Source organism: Macrobrachium nipponense, chromosome 16, assembly GCF_015104395.2.
Source record: "Macrobrachium nipponense isolate FS-2020 chromosome 16, ASM1510439v2, whole genome shotgun sequence".
Classification (NCBI taxonomy): Eukaryota; Metazoa; Arthropoda; class Malacostraca; order Decapoda; family Palaemonidae; genus Macrobrachium; species Macrobrachium nipponense.
Window position 1 is genome coordinate 32,640,418 of NC_087209.1, and position 27,395 is coordinate 32,667,812.

The following is a 27,395-nucleotide window of genomic DNA, read 5'->3' on the forward strand; positions in this document are numbered from 1 at the left end:
TTAAGGCTGTGGATGTTTATTACAATATTAAGTACATACTTGATTAACAACCAAAAAACTCTGGACATTTTCAACCTGGTTACACTGTAGGATGTACAAATCTCACACAATAAATAATATTTCAAACATTAATTTGCCAAATTACAATAAATACTATTTCAAACATTAATCTGCCAAATTATTTGAATAATCAGTGCTTCCTGAAGTATTTCATAAATTTGGTCCTATAACTTCATACCTGTACAGGTTTGTGACCCACTAATCAAGATATTTAGTGAACTAATTAGAAATTGAAAGAGAATATTTATGATATTAAGAGCAATACTCAAAGAGAGATGAAATCTGTAGTTTGTGAAAATCTATAACAGAATAAAATTCCCAACTAAAACTTAATTATGAATCTCTGCAGTACTCTGCAGTACTCTGCAGTGGTGCTAGGCTATATGACAATAAATGTAACATGATCACATAAATCTTGAAATTACCAAGAACTCATTATTATGGGGTAAATATGACTTAACTCCCTGAATTCAAGGAAAGAAATCAAACTCTTAAAACTTAATCCAAAACATCTTACTCCAAAATAGCTTGAGTTTTAATAACAGAAGCACCAGTGTTCTTATAAAACAAAAAATTAATAGTACCTTATCATATATGTCAGTCTCAAATTCTGTACATCAAAACTTGAAACTTGTCAGCCAAAATTTACATTGGCTATTTCCTAAGTGATTTGAAAGGCTTTTTTTTTATAACAATAAACTAAAATAAGCTATGTACAGTGGTACCTTGACCTACGAGTGAATTAATGTACGAGTTTTCCGAGGTACGAGTCGTCACTCAGTCGATATTTTGCAATGTTGTGCGAGCAAAAAATTGAGGTACAAGCTCTAGATGATGCTGCTACGTATATGGCATAGTAACGATAATTAAGATAAGCAAGGAAGGAAAAGTAATTATGTATTTGCATCTTTTCCAAGAATCTTTTAAAAAGTTATACATGACTTCACTGTATCCAATAATATAGTAAGTATTCTCTTACTACTATTATTATTATATAAAATACTAACATAGCAGTCAATGTTTTGGTTTGGAAATTGGCTGATGGTGAAAAAGTTTATTTCCCCATATTTAACTCAAGTCTGAGTGAATATCTTTGCTTCTAGTTAGTATAAACGAATATCTAGATATATTTGACTTATATGAAACAAGGTCATTTTTTGTTCCACGACATGTTTTTAAGTCGTACATATTCAAGTTGAATATGTACATCTCGTTGTGATTGTGAACTAAATTATTTTTTTCGTTAACAGACTGCAATTGCGGGCTGTTTATTGAGTAAAAAATTATGTGATTCTGTTCGTTATTTTCACTTTATTTCATCGTAATATGAGCTTTTCATTATTTATTTTTTATCAGTGTGAAAAAAACAATAAAATGTGTTCTTTCAAGCCCAGTAGTTTTGATTAAAAATTATTTTCTCAATTTTATCTAGTTGTATTTGATGGCATAAATTTACGAGAGATTTTATCCTTGTTGCCGATGCACGATAAGTCATTTGCAGCTTGAACAGTTTTCTCAGCTTCAGCTACAACTTGGTACATTTAATTTTAACAGAATATTTCCTTATTGATCTTTGATCTATAGCAAATAAAGTTATTACATGAAAATATCTCAGTCCTATTCAACATTGTCATTTTTAACACAACTACAGTAATTGTTACTATCGTACGATGGTTGAAATACAAGCCAAACAGATGTTGTTATCCAATTCGGTTGTACTTAGCAAAAAAAAGTTGTTTCATGTTTGGTTGTTCATGGCTGTACACATTTACGCAATGAGTATAACGTGAAAACAATACTTTCATCATTCTCTTTTGCAGTTTTTGAACTTAATTTAACTAGAAGATGGGATAAAATTAGGCTATTGTGATTTGGTCTCTCTCTCTCTCCCTTAGGCTATTGTAATTTGGTGTCTTTCGCTCCCCAACTGTACGCTGCTGCCTACACTCGTTGCAAGCGAAATTTTAAAATATTTTCAAAATATTATCATATCAGTATTAATTGCTCACCCCATTGTAAAATCGGATTATCATAAGACGAATTATCGTAACTCGAACACTACATGTACACTGTATAAAACCTTAGAATATATCTTTTACATACTCTTTATATTATATTTTAATACAATACTTGTTATTTAGAAATGTATTTAACTTATTTAATAACATAAAACAGAAAAATATGGGGTAGCATTTTGAGGGTTGAAACAGATTAAGGGCATTATAAGTGCATTATAAGTATTGTCAATGTGGAAAATTTATTTGATGTGCAAGCAAATCAAGCTATAAGTTCGGCCACAATATGAATAAAACTCGTAGGTCAAGGTACTGCTGTACATTTCAGCTGATATATAGTAGTGTGAATTTTAAATAACCAAATTGCTTTTTATAATTAATCTTAAATGTTTCAAATTATGCATTGTGCCAATACTCCAGAATTTTCAATAATTACTGTACTGTACATGTATATTATTATATATGTATATTATTAATAATCTTCAACTTCATGTTGCCCAGGGTGTATACCATAATGGAGCTTTCCTTCTTTGACATAAGCCCAAGGCATTCGAGGTGTTGAGAAATTAGTAGCTACATCACCTTTACACGAAACTGCTATAGCTCCACCAAACCCATTGATACGAGATTCCATGTAAGCTAGACTTTCTTCTGTGGCCTTTAAAGCACATTTCCCTGAAAGAATGAATTTTTCATTATCTAATTATTTCTTATAGTTAAAAATAAACCATTACTTTTACTAATGACTTAGCCAGATGGGTAGACACAGAAGCTAAATTATAATTCACGTGATTGAGGCCTTCAATGATAGGATTATCCCTTGTCTTGGCATCCTAAATATAACAATGATTTCTCTCTGTGAACTGGAGATGTGTGCGAACAGAAAGAGTTCAAAGCACAATACAGGTAGAAATAATAGTACTGTAGTTCTGAAACCACCATACAGGAACAGTTTCATGAACATTGATTTAATTTTTAATGTTAATAACAATTTTAGACCTTACACTTTTTTCAGTGCTAATTACTACTTAAAATAAAACTCTTCCAGTTTTAATGTTCATCTGTCAGAAGATTACCATAATGTTTACATTTGTTACCATTAATTACTCAAGTTTGTTACTGCTGATACTTGAATTGTTACTATTAACTGCTTACTTAAAAGTTTATTCCTTACATGTTCTTCACATTGTTACTGTTAACTGCTTACTTAAAAGTTTATTCCTTACATGTTCTTTTACATGTTCTTCACAGCTATGTTAAGATGCATGCATGGCATTAAGTGCTTAAGTTTAAAAGGGATGAAAAAGGAAGTTACAGAATTACATGCTAACCTGCTGGCCCTACCAAAAACACATCAATGATTCCTGAGTTATATCCCTGAGATAAAAATTAAACTGGAGTTACATCCCATAGAACAAAAACAACAAAGGCAGACAGACTCCTGGAACAACCAGCCACTCTTCTAAACACTGATCTTTTAGAGTACTAATCCTACTCTGACTGAGCAATATAACGTAGAGGTAATACATACAGCCTTGGCCAAAACAAGGTATTCTTGGACTTATTCAAGGCAAACTACTGAAGGATCCAAACCTGGAGATAACTCCCCCCTCCCAACACACACAAAATGAGTCCTCTTAATTTCCCTCAAAGCAGATGCTGGCAAGGATAACAATCAACCCCAAAGCCAACAACAATCGAAGCAGTCCAAGAATTCATGGGAATGATTAACTATTACCACCATTTCATACCCAACTTTGCTAATTTAAAAGCTCTAATTTATGATTCCTTGAAAATTATGCTGGTATGAAAAACAAAATAAAGCCTTCATGAAACCCAAAAAAAGCAATCACCTTTGCTGCCACACTAACAACAGGGGAGGGTGGGAGGGTTACTGTGAAGACCCGCTCCGTCACCAAACCATCAGGACATCCTTGCTTTAAAATAAAATTCTACATAACGCACCAAATACTCTAAAGAAACACAGATCCAGCGCTCCTCATTCAAGCAATCTTTTACGAATGCAATTTTCAGAAACTACTTTATGACATTGTTAGAGCTGTAATTACTAACACATCCCTGACATTGCAAACTTTCCAACCATATGTACTGAACTCTTTCCAATTGGTATAAAGAATTGTTAACCATTTTTCAGATGTAAAAAAACAATCTGGGACTTTCATAAATTGGAGTCTTCTTCCTCTCCTACACTTAAAATTGCCATCCAGCTTGCACAGGGACATTAACAGCTCTTCATAAATTATTTGTTTTGATGCTGGAGTTAGATTTTGTCCTGTATTCAGTGCAAAGAAATAATTTTCAAGTGATGAAATCCACTAAGTTGAGGTCGCTTGCACTGGGACACTAACAGATCTCTGTAAGTGATTTTTGATGCTGGAGTTACTAGATCTTCTCCTGTAGTCAGAGCAAAGATATAATTCCTAAGTGATCAAATCCACTTGGTTGAGGTGCCATTGTAATGCAAGAATTGCTAGTCTGTGGTTGGAACATATAAAACCTAAAACAACCGTTATGCATCTTCAGCAACTGTTATACATCTTTAGCAACAGTAGTGACTCAATTATATTTTGTTTTTAATTACATTAAAGCATATTTTGTCTTTAATTACATTAAAGCATTTGTAAAACATCCAAAACTTACCAATTTCCATTCGTAAGGTACTCTTCAGAATAAAAATAGAAGTTGCAAGGTTTAACCATGTGTACATGCACCTCCCTTCAGATATCAAGGGAATTTATTAACTATCTCTTGTAGAGCCAAGATAAAAATACATTACTCACTGACCTGAAGACATATTTCCAACAATGTGTCGAGCCAGACATGATCTAATTATTGCTTCACCATGGCCAGTAGTGGACACAGCCCCAACCTGAAAATACAGCAAGACTAATTTCAACAGAATATTGTACGTAATACTAAAATCTGTAGGGTTACACATAATATAAAGAGATATATATCTACCTACAAAAAACACACTTTTTAACATCTTCCCTTATTATCCAAAGCACACTAGTCAACAATGACCAAGTTCTATTTTACAATCACAAAAATACTTGATCATTACCCTAAGCATCACTTCCTAGTAAATATCGGATACTAACTCGCTGCTGTGTTACTGTTTTCTGTCCTTCCTCTCCCATCAGTGTGCATTTTCTTTTATGGATCACAGTCTTGTTTTGGTTATTTTTATGACAAAATCTTCAGCTTTTTAAATGCCTCGAGCACCTGCTGAAATGCATTTTTACTTTTTCCATCTCATTATTTTCCACAATCAAAATGATGAAGAAACTAGTAGACAAAATTATGAGGACCTAATGAATTCAGATAAAAAAGCAGCAACTTTTTATCTTCATTTTCAGAGGAATGATATTGTATGAAAAAAAACACTGCCACTAAAATGCAGGAAATATCCTAAGGGAGGCACAGGTGTTATGGACGTGAACACAACTGGTAGCATTCTAAAAATTTTTGTCCGAATAAGAAATACATACTGTAAATTTAGAGTACTATTACTTCAGCCATAAAATCAAATCTCCCTCTTTCTCATTAAACTTTGTAGTATCACATAAATAAGATGATAATCCTGTACGTATCGTATATTGCCCAATTTTCAAAAAGTGTACTAAATTTTATTAACCTTATAAAAATGACTCCAAAGTTAACTCAAAAATACAAAAAACAGGTTTTGAAGTAGGGAAAACTTATTTTTGATAGTTGCTGTTGAGTCCTCAAGGAGTTACCCCTCCATGGTGTGCCAGCACTCAATGGTGACTAGACTAATATCAAAGAAATATCTTTTAACCTGGTCTTGTAGCCGGGTACTGTGTCATAATGATAAACACAATGACATGTGATAGAGTTTAATAATTAGACTCAAAGTGAAGAGGGCAATTTTCTCTTATCTTCCTCAAGGCTGAACCAAGTTATTCCGACATCAAAATCTGGAAGAAGTGACTATTATACATGAGGGTAAGCCATCTTATTTATGACCAGACCAGTAAAAGACCATGAACCATTAGTCTCTGTTGCTCAACATAGGAGGATTCCTGGCCAAATCCCATGCCTTTTCGTCGGGGAACTGGGAGGTTTTTGAAGAATCAATAGCGACTACCAAAAATGGGTTTTTCCTACGTCAAAGCCTGGTTTTTGATAGTGTAGTCTCTTGTTTTGCCCTCAAAGAGGTTTACAAAGAAATTGACAGGTGACAAGAGGCTTAAGCTCTCAAAATTTTAATCCCAACAACCCAGTGAGAAAACTAAAACATTCTGGCCTGAGGTCAAGCTACAAGTTTTGGTAACAAAAAAACAAAAAACTAAACAAGGACTAATGTTTTTAAGGTGAAGTTCTATAGTGGACTCTCCTAAGTATGCTGGGTATGGTTGCAGTCTTGTTGAACCTTCCTCAGTGATAGTCAGCATACCCATCAGTTAGAAAGACCCTTGGATTTCTGCTATAGTGTCTATGGAATCAGGATTAACCATACCACCTGTTGATACACATTGTAGTCGAATTTGTTCGAGCTCATGGCAGTAATGTTTTGAGAATACTATCTCTGATGACCACCGTATACATTCGGAGACCTCTTTGAAAGAGACTTTTCTGAAGAAAGCCAACGACGTACATACTTACTTTCCTAATATGTATAGTGCATCCTTAACTTACGGTGAGGGATCTGTTCCAGTGCTATCCCATAAGTTGATTTCCACCGTAAGTTGGTTTTTCACCATTAACAGCACTTTACTGCACTCATGGTGATGCACCTCAAGTAAAGGTGCCATAACTTGATGTTTCATCAAGTTATAGTGCCATATCTTGATGTTGCATCAAGTTACAACTCCATAAGTGTTGTTAACTTGATGCAACGGTACTTATGGCATCGTAACTTGATGCAACATCAAATTATGGTGCTGTAAAACACTGTAACGGCACTGAAAACGCACCAAAAATCACTGATAACTGAAAATCAGCTCTCTTTGGTATTTATCGGCACTGATTACCAGATTTTGACCCTGATAATTGGTTAATGGCGCCATTGTCAGGTACGTAATAATGCCAATACTCTATTACCGGCGCCAAAAACCAGAAATCGGCGTTAGACGAGCGCCATAAAACCAGATCGCCAATAACCTGGGGCTACCTTTAATCTTCTATGAACTATGTAATTTGCTTAACTAACCCAAGCTACTGTTTTATATGGCTTAGGTTAATGCTTCTAGTATAATCTACATTAAGCTAAGCACAGAGAATTTCTTAGAGGGTTCCTGCTTAACCTATCCTAAGCCACTGCTTATTCTGGGCTTATTTAATACCTAAAGATATAAACTACCACAGAAAGTAATCTTCTTATAACCTGGTTTTCTACTTTATGTAGATGAGACTACCCTTTTGTTTGATACTCAGCCACGCTGTTTCTGAGCTAGCAGCAGGATATTCCTTAAAAAGGGATGATAACTTAATCTGGTTAGGGCACTGCCTGTTCTAGGTTTATATAACTTTTAAGGATATATACTACATATGACCTTACTAGTATGTAACCTTACAGATAGGCTAAAGAGTTGTAAAAACTAGGATATTTTTTACTGAGCCTAGAATTTTATATATAATAATCCTTGGCTTATTTGTTCTTTCTCAGCCTAGTACAGTGTATTACCTAATCCCGATTACTATTATAGATCACATCTAAATGTAAAGGCTATATAAAACTGAAAAAACAGAAGACTTGTTAATATGTACACTTGTAATTAAGCTATTTATGTCTAATCCAGGTTCTTGTTTGTATCCAATCGTAAGTTGCCTTGTCTACTATATAAAACAATAACCCAATAATGTTATAGATAGGCTATCACTTACCTTTATCTAGGTACGGCCTAATCTGGCTGTATTTAGATAATGTCTAAATATATAGGCTATATAAAGGGAAAAATCTATAGCCTATTCATCAAATCCTAAGGTCCTTTGTGTAAAACTAGGCTGTTACCTAAGACCATAAAAGGATATATATTAAAATGTTCTTATTTACCTTAGTTTAGGTTAGTACCTAATGGACATATACCCTCATGCGAGTAGATATAACAGGTTTTGGGTTGTTGACAGATTCACTCATAGTGAGCATCAATATTATGCGCCATCAATTTGGAGAAATCGGGCAAGTAAGAGGTTCCATTACTTCTATAGCCCATAAATTCACTAATGGCAACTTTTAGACTGGCTCAGCTCTCCGATTCTAGGCAGCTCATGACTCAGTTGTGTACTTGACTTCAAGGAAACTTGTACGTACTACCTCTCTGTCTCACGTGACATTTTTTTATATATTTGCTCATAAATACAACCAGGGGTTGCTTTTGGTTTTAGTTCTTATCTTTTATGATAGTGTGGCAGTTATAATTGTAGTTTTGCAAAGAAAAGTGCTAAGAAATATTAGAAAAAACGTATAATCCAAAAATATTATTGCCTCTTCGATCTCAGTAAATTTGCATATTTTACAACAAATATACTCAGAATTTGTTACTGATTTTAGTTATCTGTTTTGAAATTGTGTGAGCTGTAATTATAATTTTACAAAATAAAATACAATTATTTATTAGAAAAAATATATATACGTAACTTGGAAAAACTTATGATTCCCTTGTAAAAGAGGTCCCACAAGGGGTTGTAAATAGTCTCTTTCAACTTCTTATGAAAGGTAAGGAGAATGTTTTAGATTTTTTTTTTCTTACACCATGTGCATTTCCATATCTTCCTCTTTCCACTGATATGTTTTTTTCTTAAATTGGTTGACCTCAAAGTTTCCCCAGCCTGGGGTGCTGCATACATTCTTTTTAAGCCTGGCCCTTATGGGTTAAATCACCTTTTGGATATGTAATCCAAGATTATCGGCTACATACAAAATCTACTATACAGACTAAATTATTGTTACTGAATCTGTTAGGCCATCATTTCATGTAGGCTATTGTAGACATCGTTATCTGAAAGGATTATCTAAATTAATAATAAATTGTGGAACATTTAATTAGCTAAAACTTCTAGATAGAATGACAAATTCTCAAATTTTTTTGCTTTTCACAAATAGCAAATAAGAGACCATAAGAAAGCACAGACTATGCGCTAGCAAAACAATGGCTGGTTTTCAGCTTTCATACAAAAAATAAATACTTATTCCAGAATTTAAACTACCAATTTTTAACTGGAGCTTAAATGTAAGCACTTAACTTTCAAGTTTAGATGTTCCTATGATCCTTAATGAAAAATTTAGAATTGAAGCAATCTTTAGTGAGGAGTTCTGGCTTGCTGCATACACTTTACGACTAGAAGAGCTAATTGGTTCATGGCCTTTTACCGGCTTAGTCATAAACAAGATGGACAACAGTCACTTCTTTCAGATTATGATGTAGGAAAAACAGGATTCAGCCTTGGTGAAGATGAGAGAAAATGCCCTCTTGTCTTTAAGTCCATTATACTCTATCAAGTGTCATAGTGTTTATCATTATGACACAATACCTGGCTACAAGACCAGGCTAAAAATGACATTTTTAAATCAATCTGTATTTTTCATAACTAACAAACCTTTGGTCTTAACAATAGGAAATTTTCCAAGTGCCAGTAGGTAACCAGTTAAAACAATCAGAGATTGTAAAGCAAGGAATCTGTGAGATCTGGCACCGCCTGCACATACAAGGTGAAAGCTGGTCAGATATTGCGTATTCAATTTGATATTAGTCTAGTCACCATGGAGCACTGGCACAACAAGGGGTAACTCCTTGAGGATGAAACAAGCAGCTACACTATTAAAAAGTTCCTTTTCAAAGTCTAATAGCTTCCTCTTCCAAAGTAAGAATTTTTCAATAAACACTATATGCTGCATATTATCTAGAAAATCTGAACAAAATATGGCTAATTAAGGTTGACAAACTCTTGGCTAGGCAGAGAAACTTTTGGAATGCTTTATTTTTTAGCATTCCAATTAATGTAAGCAACTTCCTTTTGAAGCATTCTATATAACAAGAACTCCTTATCAAATAAAAGTCAAGGATATTCTTTATCTGCTCTAGGTATTGGTTAGCAAACACAGAATACAACAATGCTCCTTAGAAGTTTCACTTTCCTTCTTTTCTACAGTGTCAACAGCAAAACCTCGTGTTGACTTTCAAAGTGAGTGTGTATCTGTATCACAAATATCACCTTTATCTTGAGTACAAACAAAAAATCTTGGCAAACTTACCATATCATCTGCATATCCACCAGCTCCAACAATAGGGCTATCTCCTACACGTCCTGGCATCTTGGCTGTAATACCCCCTGTTGATGTGGCACAAGCTGTTTGACCAGAGCCATCAACCACTGCACAACCTACTGTATCATGGCCATCACCTTCCACTGGGCTGAAATTTCAAATTCATCATTAGCAGATTGCATTTTAACGGTCATATTTACCATGAACCTTCCTCTCCAATGCTAACGAGTCAGTTACCTTGGTGCATCTTCAACTAGTTCTGTTAAAAGTATTTTCCTCTGCTAAACCCTTCTTCACCAAATCCTCCTTTACTTTATCGCTCCATCTAACCCTCTGCCTCCCTCTTGATCCATACTATCTCAAACTTTGCCTCAGTAATCTTCATGACACCACCACTGCTAATTTCTTCATTTTCTAGCCTCTCTGGGAGAGTGATCCCCAAAATTCATCCTAGCATCCTCATTTCTAGTTCATTCACTAATTTAAAAAATATGGCATTGTTGTAATAACAGTTTCAAGAAAAACTGTTCAGTTGAAAAATGTAAAATTTACAACTTCATAACATGATCCAATTTACTACATCTATACAGTTATGTACTTGTGAATTACATTTACTTGGGACATAAAACAGAAACAAAGAAATGCATGGCTTAACTAAATGGCAAGGTGGCTTAATAGCTTACCTATACTTATGAGCTATTTTTTAATCCTATGCATTAATATTCTACTAAACTGAAATTTCAAGCTACCATAATTATTTACAGTACTCTAAAGTCCAGTATCACGTTATATATTAAATCATAAGGCTAACTCACATATGCCATATTGAATTTCCATAAAGATCAATTTATATTATAAGCTTTCAGTTTATTCAGATGTATACTTTAATAAGCTGTATATTTATTCAAAATATAACCTGAGATAGTGCTATCCACTTTTAAGGAGTATTACATCTAGTTACATAAGAAAAATTATGACAGGTGCACATACATCTTTTCCACACAAAAATTCTTTTAACATTTATTCAACAGCAAAAATGTCACCTCAATAACGCCAACATTTATTGAACAACAAAAGTCAGCTCCCTAAGACTCGTGTAGAATATTCCAAATAAAAATTTGCATTCTCATAATTGACATTGGACAAGGAAGGGCAAACCCCAAAGTCATTTACACCTTTTTACCTTCAAACGTATAGCTGAATTACCTCCTTCCCAGTGGTTAGAGGGAAGACCGGGATATTTTCTAAATATGTCAAGAAAGAACTTAAAAATTTCCTATCAATGGTAAGCTGGGATACTGTAAGCATAAACTATTCTAATGTCCTCTACTATAGTGCAAGTGTCATATTTAGCAGTCACAAAAGAAAACACAATTAACAACAGACTTTATCTTCAGTGACCCTACCCTTATCATAATAGAATCTCAAATACCAGTTATAGACTTAGTAACATCAGAAGTCTTGAGAACCCTAAGGAAGATGAAAAATACAAAACTTAAGTGATTTCACAAAACAATCGGTAAACTAGTCCTTGAAAATGTATAAAGAAATGGATGTCGCCAGTATACTGTACACAAGAAAAGGTGATGCAATATGGCATGAGTATGCTACAAAAATGCTTAAGAAGCTGGTAAAAAAAAGACTTGAAAAAGCAAAAAAATCAATAACATAGGTAATCCTTATAACATGGCAATCATAGAAGAGGTGTCACACAAAAGGAAGTGGTTATGCTCTATATTTATGGCTCTTGAAAGGTATTTGACAGGCATACAAAGACAAACAATTAAGTGGGGCACTACATATGAACACCACTGAAAGACTTTTAAAGATTCTTTTGTTACTCTACTGTAACACAAGATTGAAAATTAAGACAAGAGTCATTTATGGCTGCAGAGTCTACAATGGAATAAAAAGGCAAGACTTGCGAGATGCATATGCAGATAACCCTAAGTTTTAAAGAGTAGAATCAGAGGAAGTCACCATAGTAATATTTAAAAGGTTGAAGATGGAACTGAGCACACAGCATACAAATAAAACATATGGTCTCTGGTAAGGAAGCAAATGAAATATTAAAATAAGGACAGTAGTTGAGTGGATGTTGAAGGATAGGTGAGAATTTTGTAAAACAGTTTACAGTATACATCCAAAGTAACAATGGTGTTCTTAAAGGTGCTAATAATTGTAAAATACATGTGGAGTAGATTTTCAATGTACCTGCTTCACAATCCAGTGTATTTCGTAAAACAATGAGCAAAACTGAAATGAAAGGGAGGAGGACCATGTGTAAGAAGTAAAAAAATTCCTTTGAGAAGTACACAGGATTGTGAAGCAGGTGCATAGCCTCCTAGACTACTGGTTAATATGGCTATTACATTATTACAGCAGCAGAAACTTATAATATATGCCAGGCCTACATTACTCTGCACAATAAAAATCAAGGGCAATAACACATGGATGTGACTACATGCTGAAGATTCATAGCAGGAATATGTCTGACAAATCATATTACAGGTGAGAAGGTTCTTGAGAGATATGGTGCCAAAAAGGAGAGTGACAGTCAAAATAATGGTAAATGAGGTAGCAAGATGAACACCATTAGCATATTTAAAAGAATGAAGGAGGAAAGCACTGACAAAAACCTAGACCACTTGGGAATTAAGACTGAAAGTACTCCAGACAAAAATGTGTGGAAGAAATCATTTCATACCACCATAAAGTGATAATGATGGTCATTACTCAAATCTGAAATCCTGTTCAACTGACTTTTGAGCAAATGATTTTAATCTTTACACTATAATGTTACAACCATCCAATTTTCAATTACCTTATATACTCATGTAACATGAGATCTCATGTATCGTGCATATATCCACCTTTGTGGCATGTTTAGTACAAGCTCGTTGGGATTTACATAAAAATATAAACAAAAGATTGTAAATTATTTGACTTTTTTTCCTAGTTGCAATTGTGACATTTCTTCCTATGACATTATTACTGGCCATCTGCCAAGAGTGTCTCTCTCAAGATGCTGTTAATTTGAGTCTCTTTAACCAATTGGTATTAACACATATGCACACTGTTTGTGTGTATATGTGTTCATAATGATTTAGCAAACAAATTTTGTTGTCAGTCGAGTGGAGTAGGGAGTGACCAGCAAGTAAAGAGAAATGGATTAACATTTCTCAAAAGATTAAAGATTAAAGAGATAATCTCTCTCTCTCTCTCTCTCTCTCTCTCTCTCTCTCTCTCTCTCTCTCTCTCTCTCTCTCTCTCTCTCTCTCTCTCAGGAAAAGTTACTGCTAATTTGAGTCTCTTTAACCAACAGGTATTAGCACACAATTTGTGCTTTCATGATGTTTAAAAAAAATGTGTAGTAGAGGTAATACATCTTTGGAAGACAAAATTATTATTATTATATATAAAGGATTAGTTTACCACATCTAAGCCTAATAAAGGGTCTTCTTGGGCTGGTAATAAACACATATTTTGTTGTTGTTAGCCGTGTGGAGTATAAAGGGTGAGGCCAGGGATGAATTTTGTTTTGGAGGTATGTCAACGTAGTGTTATACCTTCTGAAGCAAAATAATAATAATAATAATAATATAATAATAATAATGTCTTTGTTGCTGAACAATCTCTCAACAAATCATTTTGCACTCAAAAGTAATGATAAGGAATTAATTTCATTCTTCGTGTAATCAGTAAAATATATACACTACTAAAATCTATGTACTGTACATATTCAAAACATGCACTTAAATATACATACCGTATTCAAAACACACATACACAAACCCTTACATCATCGTCAGTTTCTTACACAAAACATTCTACTCAGAGTACAGCTAAAATCCGATTGACTGGCTGGTTGACATGGAGACTGTTAGTCAATGCCAGCCCCATAGTTCTGTTTTATTCATAGACATATGTCGTGGACAGCACTACATTTGAACATTGTTATGATTGTGACTATTTGACTGCTGATGGCAATAATTACTCAATAATTTGTTTTATACAATTATTCTTCATGAAAACAAAAATTTAACAATTTTAACTTTAATACAGTGGTATGAAAAATCCCACACAATCTGTCGTAGTGATGCCTCATCACTTGCGAATCCTATTCCCTATGACTGCCAACTGATGATGACATATATATAGTAAAAATAAAGAAAAACCCACTCCAAATTCAATATGATGAAATGTATTTTATATTCTTACTTATACTAAAATTGAATTACAATTACTTTGATTGTATAATTTAGCATTTTACGGAATGTTTTTATTGAAAATAAAATGTCTTAGTGAACATAAGGCCTCAATTTTCTCACTATTTTATTACTGATGATATTTAATTATTTATCTCAAAATAATTTAATATTAATATAAATAATAAACTATAATGAATAAATAACTGTACATATATAGAAAACAACATGAAAAATGGGAATTTTTTTTTTGCTGTGGTAGTGATGTTTGATTATGATCCTGATCCCGCAGTTCTGAAATCCAAAAAATTCTAAAACCAGAAACACATCTGGCCCTAAGGATTTTGAATAAAAGATTGTGTATCTGTAGTAATATGATAATACAGACAATATTACTGGATAGTAAGAAATAAAGCATAACTTTTTTAAAGATCCATGGAAAAATGTATATTCTTTATGTTTGTATTTTATAATATGATACTAATATGTGAATATTACATACACTAATACCCCCTTAAAATTAGCTTCAAAATAAAGTCTTCAAAAGTCGCATGCTGCACGAGTATATACAGTAACCAATTTGCTCACTTGCAACTGAAGCATCAATAATAGTCTCACTATAAATTCTATGTAATAGGCCAACAGTTAGATACAATCTACTTACTCAAATTTATTGAAGAGACTATATACAGTCTTGTTGAATTGTTTAAATTTTGCTAGTTTCTCCTTTGCATATGGTGTGATAAGTGTGTCAGGATCAACTTCCTCTATACCATGTTCAATAGCAAACTTATTAGCACCTTCCCCTGTGGAAAAAATTAATTAACAAAAATGACAAATTTTCTAAGACAATTTGTATTTTTCATAGCTACAAACCTGAGGTCTTAACAATAGGATAATTTCTAGTGGCTAGCTGGATCTGGTTGAAAAGCAGATGAAAGCAAGGTATCTTGTGATATCTGGCAACGCATGGGTAGATCGGGTGAAGAGTGGTCAAAGACCACGCACCTACGCCACCGTGTCAGTCTTTCCCAACTCAGGATGTCTTAACAAACAGAGGGGCAGCTAGAGGCAGGCAGTATAATCTTAAGACCTCAGGTTTGTAGCTATGACAAATACAAATTGTCTTAGAAAATTTGTCATTGTTCATATGCGAACAAACCTTTGGTCTTAACAATAGGATAGACTCATACTTGGAGGGAGGTAAAAAATATCCTAAACTGGCTGGGGGCCTACCTGCCAGTCCAACTTCCAGAAGAAATTACTTCTGGAGAGGGACTGAAGCCCGTTGAGAAGCTAGATAAATTGATATCTAACCACTCACGCACTGAGTGATGTACAATGATATATGGGTGAATCATTATATAGGGAACCAAAGAGAAACTTTGACTGTCCAATAGCAAACCAATACACCAGGGTTTGTACTACTCCCAACTCCTCCTCGCCAAGGAGTGGAGCATATGCTACCGAATAGAGGGTTTGATATTTGCATATTAAGCAACCATACTATCAGTAAGACTACCTTACTCACCTGTATCAGACCAGTCCAGCGAATGACGTGTCTATTCCTCAACCCGCCCAAAGGAAGAAGGAAAGGTACAAGAGAAAGAAGGAGACCAGCCAACTCACTCATTCTTTCATCCACACAATCATCTTAGGTAAGATACAAAAGTGCAACTATGAGTTACACAACCTGTTGGGCAGCCACCACAGGACCCAGGGAAAACGTGTCCGTAGACCTGTACGCAACATCCTTAAGATAGAAAGAGGTGAACGTGGACTGGCATAACCAAGTACCAGCACTCAGCACTCCATGTACAGCCAAGTTCTTTTTGAAAGCCAGAGAGGGGCCAATACCCCTAACGTCATGCGCTCTAGCCTGCACAGACGTGGTGGTGGAATCATCAAGAGACAAGTATGCCTGTCTGATGGCTTCCCGTATCCAAAAAAAGATAGTATTCTTAGACACCTCTTTCTTCTTACGTCCTGTGCTAACAAAAAGCCTGCAGCAGCCTGGTCTAAGGTGCCGAGTCCTTTTAAGATAGCAACACAGGGCCTGGACAGGGCACAACAAAAGCTCTTGAGCATCACCACCCACAAAGTCATTCAGTGATGGAATGGAAAACGAAGTGAACCTGTCATCGTGCACAGAGGGATTTTGGGTCTTGGCCACGAATTCCGGGACAAATTCAAAGGACTCCGACCCCCGACCCCTGGTGTGCTTTACATCATTGCTCAGACCGTGGAGCTCTCCTACCCCTCTTGGAAGATGCCAAGGCCAGAAGGAAAACTGTCTTGAGCGTCAAGTTCCTGTCAGATGAGCGACGCAAGGGCTCATATGGACTCTTAGTGAAGCTCTTGAGAACCAAGGAAACATCCCACGTCGGAGGCTTGAACTCCCTAGGAGAATTTGACTGCTCAAACCCCTTAACTAGCAAGGAAAGTTCCCAGGACGAGGAGATGTCGATACCCCTAAGGCATAACACCAAACTCAGGGCCGGCCTGTAGCCTCTAATGGCAGAAACGGACAAACGTTTCTCATCTCTGAGGAAGGTTAAAAAGTTTGCTATTCGCTGAATAGAGGTTGCGAGTGGAGAAAAACCCCATTTATGACACCAACCACAGTAGATCGCCCATTTGCCTTGGTAAACCACGGAGGTCAACTTTCTGAGACTGCTGGACATATGCCCTGCTTTTCTCTGAGAAAAGCCTCTTGCTTGGAGGAGATACTTGATAGCCTATAACTGTGAAGAGACAGGGATTCTACCGACAGGTGGAACCTTTCCGCATGCGGCTGACACAGGAGAGGCCGCCGAAGGGGAATTTCCCTCAGAACCTTTAACAACAACGACAGCAGATCTGGGAACCATTCCGCCTGAGGCCACAGAGGGGCTACCAAAGTCATCCTGAGACCCTGTGAACTCATTAGCCTGTTCAGAACTTGACGGACGGATCAAACAAAATGGAAGGAAGGCATACACCTCCAGGTTGTCCCAGGGATGTTGGAATGCATCCTCCGCTAACACTAAAGGATCTGGGATCACTGAACAGAATATCTCCAGCTTCCTGTTGAAGCAAGTTGCAAAAAGGTCCAGCATGGGTCTCCCCCAAACCTGGAAGAGCTTGTCTGCTACCACTTGATGAAGGGACCACTCTGTGCCTAGGATCTGATCCTGCCGACTGAGTTTGTCTGCGACCACATTCTGTTTGCCTGGGATATACCTGGCTGAGAGCTCTACCAAATTGCTGACTGCCCACTGGTGAACCTCGACGGTCAAGGCGTAAAGTTGACAAGAAACCAGGTCTCCCTGCTTGTTCACATAGGCTACCACCATGGTGTTATCCGACATGAGAACGACAGAATGACCTTCTACCTTCTCGCGAAACTCCTTCAGACTCAGGAAAGCTGCCTTCAACTCCAAGACGTTGATATGTTGCTGTTTGTCCTCCAAACTCCAAATGCCTGAGGCAATGAGGCCACCTAAATGAGCCCCCCAACCTGCCAGGGAGGTGTCTGAGACCAGAAGGAAGTCCGGTGGAAGAGAACGCAGAGGGACACCCTTCGAAAGATTCTGGTTGTCCAACCACCAACGAAGGTCTTGGTGGCAGAGTTATGAGAGATATTCGGACAAGAGTTAGGGGCGGTAGATGAGATAGTGAATGAGATTTGGGAGGATGGTAGTGAGGGAGATGGTAATGGTAGTCTGACTGGAAGTGATCTGGGAAAAGTTGATGGCGGTGTAACCGAGAGTGTATGAGGGTCCTCAAACAAGATCCAGGGGGCCTGCGTCTGAGCATCCATGGGTGTTGCGGAAGGCTATTTAGTGTGGGTGTTGTGAGTGTAAGGAGACGTTGTCAAATGTAATGGGGGAGGAAATATGGAGGAGTTATGGAGTTCCATTTGACAACATCTGTGTGAGAGAGAGAGAGAAATTGGTGGTTGGATGGTTAGCGATTGGGCTGGCTGTTGGAGAGTTCTGGGTTGTCTGTTGGTGCTGTTGTTGTTGGAGTTCTGTGTTTTGAGTGAGTGTTTTTGGTTAGTCTTTGGTTAGAGCTGGTGATAACAAGTAGTGTCGACAGCAGTCTGTTGAAGGATTGGAAGTTGTTTAAGTTGTGTTTTGTTGATTTGTTGTTGTTGAGTTTGGTGTTGTTGCTTAAGAGTTGTTGTGCCTGTATTGTTGGATTTGTTGTGCTTTTGAGTTCCTGAGTTTTTGTTGTATGTGATTGTTGTGGTTGAGGGTTGTTGTTGTTGTTATTCCTTGACATTGTTATTGGGTGTGTGTGTTGCCTTTTGTGTTGTTGGTTTTTTTTTGTGTTGTTGGTGATTGGTGTGCAGTGGTCTTGGGATGTGATTGTGTTCCTTTTTTGTTGTTGAGTTGTGGTTGTGTTCCTTGGTTGTTGTTGTTGTGGTCCTTGATTGTTGTGTTGTTGAGTTGTGGTTGTGTTCCTTGGTTGTTGTAGTGTTGTGTTGTTGTTGAGTTGTTGGGTTATAGTCCTTGGGTGTTGTTTTGTTGTTGGGTTGTGGGTTGTGGTCTTTGTTGTGGTTGATATCTCTGTGACATCGACCGGCAGACAGCACAGGATAGCCCGGAGTATCTGGAGTGGTTGGTAAGTTACATGTTTTGTGTTTGATTTTTTTGTTTTTTTGTAGGAATAGGTCAATTGTCCTGTGTGTATGCTGTAGTGTAAAGAGGAAAGTGTGACTGGGGTGAGTTGGGCAGCTGGAGTGATTAGGTTTATGTGGGGGGGATTTGCCACTTGTTTTTTCAGCTTGTGATCCCGCCACAGTCTTCTCTCACTTCCAGAGACAGAGGAACCTTTAACAGGGGTGAGTCCCAAGCCAGAGACCAGAATTCTCCCAGTCTCCATTGCAGAGACCGAAGATGAAGATGCCCATGAAGATGCCCATGAAGATGCCCATGAGGGACCAGCTTCTCCAGAAAAGACAACACTCCCAGAAGAACCTGCCACTGATGAGCTGACTGATGTGGTTCCGACAGGAAGTCACACGCCACCACTCGCAACTTCTCCAATCTCTGATCCGACGGAAAAACTTTTGCAACTGTCATATCGATGATCTTGCCCATGTAGAGAATCCTTTGACTGGGTACGAGGTTTAACTTTTCCTGGTTGACTATGATGCCCAGTTCCAGACAGAATCGCAGTAGACGATCTGTCCTGCAGCAGCTTTTCCATGGAAACTGCCAAGACCAACCAATCATCGAGGTACCTCAGCAAACGGATCCCCTGAGCATGGGCCCAACTTAACACAAGAGAGAGGACCCTTGTGAACACTGAGGGGCTGTTGTCAGCCCCAAGCATAGGGCTTTGAATTCGAAGACCTTGTCCCCAAGAGAGAAGCCAAGGAACTTCCTGGATGTTGCATGAATAGGGATTTGGAAGTATGCGTCCCTTAAATCTATCGACAGCATGAAGTCGCCTTCCCTCACGGCTGCCAACACTGAACGTGGGGTCTCCATCTTGAACCATGTCTTCCTGATGAAGTGATTCAAGGTGGATAAGTCGATCACAGGTTTCCATCTTCCCGACGCCTTGGGCACCAAGAAGATGTGACTGTAAAACCCCGGAGACAGACGCAGCACTTCCTCTGTCGCATCCTTATCCTATCATCTCTGCAATTCCTCCCTAAGAGCCAAGAATTTCAGAGAATCTGGAGGATATGCCTTCTTGAGCTGCGGCTCGTCTCACAGAAGAGGAGAGAAGTCGAATGGCAGTAGGTACCCCACCCGAAGGGCATCTACCACCCACTTCTCTGCCCCATAACTCTGCCACTTGGCCCAATGGCCCGCCAGGCATCCCCCCACCAGTGGCGCAGGAGAGGGAGAGGCGCCTAACCTACCAACGGCCCCCTTACCTCTGCCCCTTCGGCCCCTTCTTGGCTTAAAGGAACAAGAGCGAAAGGGACGTTGGTCCTCTGACCTAGGCTGAGTCGAACAGGAAGGCCCTGCCGAAATCGAACTCCTTAACGGCCTACCAGGTAACAATCTTCTTGATTGCTGCTGGACAGGGGGAAGAGGAGGAGCCAGACATCTCCGAGGACGAGACTCCGACTTAAACATGGCCTGGTGCGCCAGTCTGTCTTTTGTGTCAGCCCGGCGCTGGTCTATCACATTTTCGAGCTTGGTCCGAGGAAACAAAAATTGGGATTCCAACAGATCTCCATTTCTCAATGCCAGCAAGGACTCTTTGTCAACTGATCTCTCCATCCTAGATAAAGCTGCGTCTCTTCTCATCAGAAGAAGGCTAGCCCATAAATTAACACCGGTGAGCCATATACGAAAATGCCTTGCTTCTGGACTGCAACAGACTGGCAAGCGAGGATGCACTCACCAACCCTTCTGGGGACCTGTCAGAAGCTATCTTGGCAATGACCACAGACCAGAAGTCCAGCCAAGAAACCATCTGCAACATGGAGGCTGCCGTAGATTCCAACGCTGAGGCACCCTGTAGAGACAAGGACAGAGGCACCAACCTCACCTGCTCCAAAGCCAATCCCGGCTTAGGCGAATGACATCCAGATTAAGATGGCACGACATCGAAAAGGCAGAGTTTGTAGCATAGTACTTCCTATGTCTTGTGAGAGGCAGGGGTAGTAGTATGGCAGAGCCCCTAGAGCGAAGTGAACCATCCCAGTCCGAAACAGAGGCGTTAACCTTATGGAAGACCGACTGGATGTACCCCGACAAGACAAGCTGAAAAGATGATTTGGGATCCTGCGTAACTCCCAGCAAGGCTTCCAAGCAAGAAGGAGTGTAAGACGACCGAGCCTGAGTCCTACTTTCCAAGTTGTTGAACCCACAAATGAGATCGACAACTTCTGAAAAGGAAGACAAAAACTCTTGCATGTCTCCCTCCTCCTGCTCTGCCAACGGACACCAATGATGAGAAGAATGTGTAGGGTTCTCTAAGGCACCTTCCTCATTAAAATTAACGGAAGGATCAACAGCCAAACAGCCCAAAAGACCAACTAACCTCTCTGGACAGGGTCCACACGCCGGTTCCCATGATGAACCCACTTCAACACTAGGAACATCACTACGCACTCCTCCAACAGATGACTCTCTAACATGTCCGTGAATGGTCACAGGCGTGGCATACGTACGAACATGAGTTGGGGAGGAATCTCAAACACTCAAGATCGAAGGAGAATCCCCAAAGTCAAACTCTTGGAAGCACCAGGGAGAGGGGCAGGCAAATGCTCCTGCTGCACCAACACTGCGCTTACCACCTTCGACCACTTGACAGGCGCCTTGAGATCCTTACTGCGACGAATAGGCCCTGGAGAAGTAGGAACACTTGCATCATGTGCACGGACAGGGGAGGTTGCAACACGCTGCGTGCATGGACGGGGGAGGTTGCAACATGTTTGCGATTCAATGCAGAAGACGAAGCAGCCACTGCAGATTGCACAAGGGAAGATACACTAACACTCTCCGAAACACCAACACACTCGAGAACACGTCCGCGTTGTTTCTCCCTCATAGGCGAAGAAAGAACAAAGTCCTTAGCCTCCAATGCTTGATACGCCAACGTGGTGTAGAGGGGGAAGAAGGAGAGGAAGACAGCACTGTTTCTTATGCGATCTCTTCAAAGGAGGCAGGGACGATGCAACACGTTTCCTTCCAGTCCTCCCAGCTGACAAGGCAGCCAACTTATCATCCAAAACAGAGTTCAATCTTTTAAGCACCGCCTGGCATATAGCCTCAGACTGATCTGCAGGAGAAGGCTCCATTAACATGGAAGGGAGATGCAGCGAACTGGGCGGCAGAGATGACGTCACGGATGAGAGAGGCAGTGCAGAGGAGACGACTGGGAGTGACGTCATCGATGGAAGTGACGTCACAAGTGGTGATGACGTCACGGCTTCCCCTCGGTCCGAAGGGAAAGCAGACACCACTGGCGGAGGAATACAAAACAACTGATCCTGTGACGTCATTAACAGGGCTGACGCCATGGTTCCCTCCTACTCGAAGAAGCAGCAACAGTCACTGGCAGAGCAATACAAAACGGCTGACCTCGGCTACCCACGAAGATGAGGCCGGGAGGAGGGGGGAGGGCCTGGCCAGCCTGAGGAGGGGGGGGGGTGGCGAGCCTCCATAAAGTGCGCTAGGAACATCTCCAAGGACGGGGGACTCCCAAATCGCCGCCATCTTGGACGCCTCCAACTCTGGAATAAATGAGAATGATGAAAAAGCCTCCCCTTCCCAGGATTCAAATTAACTCCCGAAGAAGAAGGGGCGACAATACAAAAATCAGCCCGAGGGCCTCCTGAAACTTCCAACGACGAATCGACAGAAGGAAAGGAAGGAGACAGGCACAACGCTACTATGGGGTGTGAGTACTGCAGGAGACGAAGCATCAGGAAGAGGCGAAAACCTTCCCATGAAGGAAGAGTCGAAACCCTTCGATGCTCTCTCTTGCTATAAACGACTTCCACTGCTCTTTAGGCCATGCACGGCATTCCATGCAAGTATTCGTTATAGTAAAAAATTAGAACGGCACCTGCTACACGTGATGTGGGGATCTGTCGCTGCCGAAGCCAAAAAACAAGAATACGGAAAACCTGGAATTCCGGGGCACACACATTGACGAGGCCAAGAAGGAGCAGAAGCAGCCATAAAAACACACACACACACGCTAAACACAAACGAAACGGGCAATGGGCCGGGTAAAGACCGAGAGAGGTCAACCACGACTCTTGCCCAGGCGGTTAAGAAAAAGACTGATGCGGTGGCATAGGTGCATGGTCTTTGACCACTCTTCATCCAATCTATGCATGCGTTGCCAGATATCACAAGATTCCTTGCTTTCATCTGCTTTTTAACAGGATCCAGCTAGGAACTAGAAATTATCCTATTGTTACGACCGAAGGTTTGTTCACGTATGAACAACTGGAATGTACCATATTATGCTTCATTGCTTTACCGACAAGAACAAAATGCTAAAGATTAATGTCAAGGTCAGCAAGTCATCAGCTTAACTACTTATTTCAGTCCGAAACTCATACAACAGTTTTATAATCCACTGTATTTCTTTAAGCATTTTGGTACGGATGGCTCCTTTACAATTCTAACAAAATTCTTCAATGCATTATTTACTCCAAATACACATGAAGACCACACTTTTTTGCAAAATGACATTTAACTCCTTTATTGCCAGTCCATTTACCTAAGTCAGAAATGATTAGTAGCTCTTATAGTACGTATAGTAATCTTGAAAGCATCTAATTTAAAGACACCATTTCTACCTAACCATGAATTGCCCTTTCTCTCCCATGAAAAAAAAAAAAAAAACAAGACTTCACTCCTTGTGACACCCTTCTCCTGTCTGGGTCTGCAATGATTAAGGCTCTACAGTAGTATATATTTTCAGACATAAACATGCTACATGTGAATGATGAACCAACCGACTGTGTGCAGCACACCAACCAAAACAAAGCCATCAATTCACAATAGTGTAAACTTTTCCTTTTTTTACATTTTCGTTTGTCAAAACTTGGGTGCTTCTTCAAAGGAAATCCAGTACGGGTATTTGAAAAACCTTGGATTTTATCAACTACACTTAAAAAAGCCTGTATGATAATTCTTACTCTAACTCAATAATTTTGCTTAGCATTTAATATCACATAAAATACATTTCTTTCTCATTCCCCTAAGATTAAAACCCCTAGCTAAAGAATTATTAGTGATAGACACATCTTCTGTGCCATGAGGTATTATCAAAAGTACCAAGAGCTTGATATTACTTTCAGTCAGTCCAATAACCACTTGGATGTACAAATAAGCAAAGTTTTAATATAGTCATCATTAATCTTTGAACATTTGTAAAGGATATGAAGGTAGACATTACACCGCTAATATGATTAATGACTGTCTTGGGATAATGGAAAGTACAGTGGACCCCCCGTATTCGCGTTCTCCAGATTCGCGGACTCACACATTCGCGGATTTCTCTGGGGAACGTTTCCCCGCATAATTCGCGGAAAATTCGCGCATTCGTGATATTTTTCTATGATAAATATCGACATATTCCTGGTTTTTTTGATGAATTTCATCATAAAATGCACTTTTTGTGATAAAACTATTAAAAAAACCAAGTACAGGCGGCCCGCGGTTAACGGCACAATCACTCAACGGCGAATCGGTTTTACGGCGGTCGTCAAAAATATTCATTAAAAAAATAAGGCATTTTAAAGGTATCTTTACGGCACACATTTCAGTTAACAGCGCCGCTAGCGCCGTTGTCTAACGAGTCCATACATTTGTAGAAATGTCGTTCAGACCATAAAGGTTATGCAAATTATATTAACAAATTTTATGGAGAGTTATTACGTAGGTATTAGGGTAAAATATATGCCTCTGACGCTGTTCTATTCCGAAAATATCGAGTTACATAAGTGCAAATTTAGCTATGGATGTGTCGATTCATAAATGTTCATGCTTTTGTTTAAAATGTGTATGAAAATGTATTACGTGAAAGGCATTTTTATTTCTGTACAGAAATATGATACAAAGGCAGCTTTTGAAACTGCCCTTCACGTTATCAAATTTGATATTTTTTCATGTTCTTTCTTGTAAGCCGCCGCCTGCCGCTCTTCCGAAAATATCGATTTAAAAAAAGGGCAAATTAGCAATCGATGTGTGATTTTATAAATGTTTATGCTTGTTTAAAATGTGTATGTAAAATATATTACGAATAGGGTATTTTTATTTCTGTGCAGAAATATGATAAAAAGGCAGCTTTTGAAACTCCCCTTCAAGTTATCGACTACGTTGTTTTTTTTTCAAGTTCGTTCTTGTATGCCGCCGTCTGCTGCTCTTCCGAAAATATAGAGTTAAAACGAGTGCAAATTTAGCGATCGATGTGTCGATTTTTCAAATGTTTATGCTTTTATGTTTAAAATGTGTATGAAAATATATTACGTAAAGGTATTTTCATTTTTGTACAGAAATAAGATACAAATTAAGTCAGCCTTTGTAACTACGCTCCACGTTGTCAGGGATGGTTTTTCATGTTCGTTCTTGTCCGCCAGTTCCGAAAAATGCATTGTGTTATTTTATTAATTATGCATCTTTTCCATAAATCCTTTAAAAAGTTATACATTACATATTTCACTGTATCCAAGAATATTGTATGTATTCTCATATTATCGTATTTTAAAATACTACGGCAAACTTAAGCCCGTATTCCGCGGAGCGGCCAATGTTGTGGTTTGAAATCAGCTGATGAATACGAGTTTGTTTCACCATAACGCAATTCTGAGCGAATGCTCTTGCTTCTAGTTAGCATAAACGAATATCTATATACTTGACTTATATGAGACAAAGTTATTTTTCCTTATACAGCGTGCTTTTAGGTGGAAATATTTATTGAATATGTCTCGTTGTGAATGTGAACTACTATTTTTTTCGTTAACAGATTACGTTGGCGGCATGTTTATTGCGTAAAAAATTACATGATTCCGTTCGCAATAATCCTTTATATCATCGTAATACGAACTTTACGTTATTTATCTTATATCGGTGTGAAACCAACAGTAAAATGTGTTCTTTCAAGCACAGTAGTTTTGATTAAAATTATTTTATCCCAATTTTATCTACAGTTGTGTGTGATGGCAGACGTTTACTGCAGTTTTTAATTTTATCCTTGTTGCCGATTGTTACGATATAGTCATTAGCAGCTTGAACAGTTTGTTTTCTCAAGCTTCAGTTATAACTAGGTTTGTTAAATTTAACGGTATATTTCTCGGTGATCTTTAATCTATTATTGATCTCTGATATATAGCAAATAAGTTTTACATTCAAGATATCTGAGTTCTATTCTATACATAACGCCATTTATAACAAATCGCAATGTTGTCACTGTAGTACGATGATCGAAATACAAGCCAAACAGATGTTATCCAGTTCGGTTGTACTTAGAAAAAAAAAGTCGTTTCTCGTTCGGTTGTTCATGGCTGTACACCTTCACGCAACGAGTATAACGTTAAAACCACACTTTAATCATTCTCTTTTGCTGTTATTGAACTTATGTAACTAGAAGATGGATAAAGTTAGGCCATTGTAATTTGATCTCTCATAAAATCGGACTATCGCAAGACTAATGATCATAACCTTTATTATATCTTTACATACTCTAGACACCCACATGTACTGTACAGTAAATTCTATAGTACTATACTGCATAAATATAATTTTACTTATTGCGCCGTTGTGGGATTACGGCGCCTTTGACTGGTCTAGAGTTTCGAAAGAAGGTGTGCGGCGGCCGTAGGCTTTAAAATCGCTCAGCGTCGAAAATCGCTTGGCGTCGGTGGCCAGGAACGGAACCCCTGCCGCTAACCGAGGGCCGCCTGTATGAAATTTTTTAGTGGGTTTTTCTTGAGTTTTAACTAACAAAATAGGCTGTTTTTAGCATTTTCATAGGGGTTCCAAACATTTGCGGGTTCTAACTATTCACGGGGGGGTCTGGTACGCATCCCCCGCGAATACGGGGGGACCACTGTACAAGGAAAAAATGTATAGCACCACAATCAGATAAATGAAATCTCACTCTAATAAATTGTGTGAAACTGCTCTCCCTTACATCTTCGGAATCATCAACAATCTAATAGAACTCACCAACAAGAAGGACATGAGGGGTTTTCTCCATGACAAGCCTTGCAACCTTTACAGGATTCTTAACATTACGAATTGCTCCAACAGCACCTGCTTTCATTGTTGTGCCTTCCATTATTATGGCATCCATTTCTACTTCTTCATCAAAAGTAAGAACACTTCCTGTTCCTGCAAAGACAACAGGCTCTTGTAATCTTGTAATAGCAACAGTAGTACTGTAGTA

At 38.4% G+C, this 27,395-nt stretch overlaps 1 protein-coding gene across 1 annotated transcript; it reads right to left on the minus strand.

Annotated features, from left to right (window-relative positions):
- On the minus strand, positions 1-27,395 carry LOC135195299 (isoaspartyl peptidase/L-asparaginase-like; the record flags this gene model as incomplete). Its single annotated transcript, XM_064221559.1, has 5 exons — positions 1-2,750; positions 4,881-4,965; positions 10,315-10,474; positions 15,199-15,340; positions 27,176-27,395. Coding segments are annotated over 5 exons (810 nt in total), but the record flags the coding sequence as incomplete, so codon positions are not given.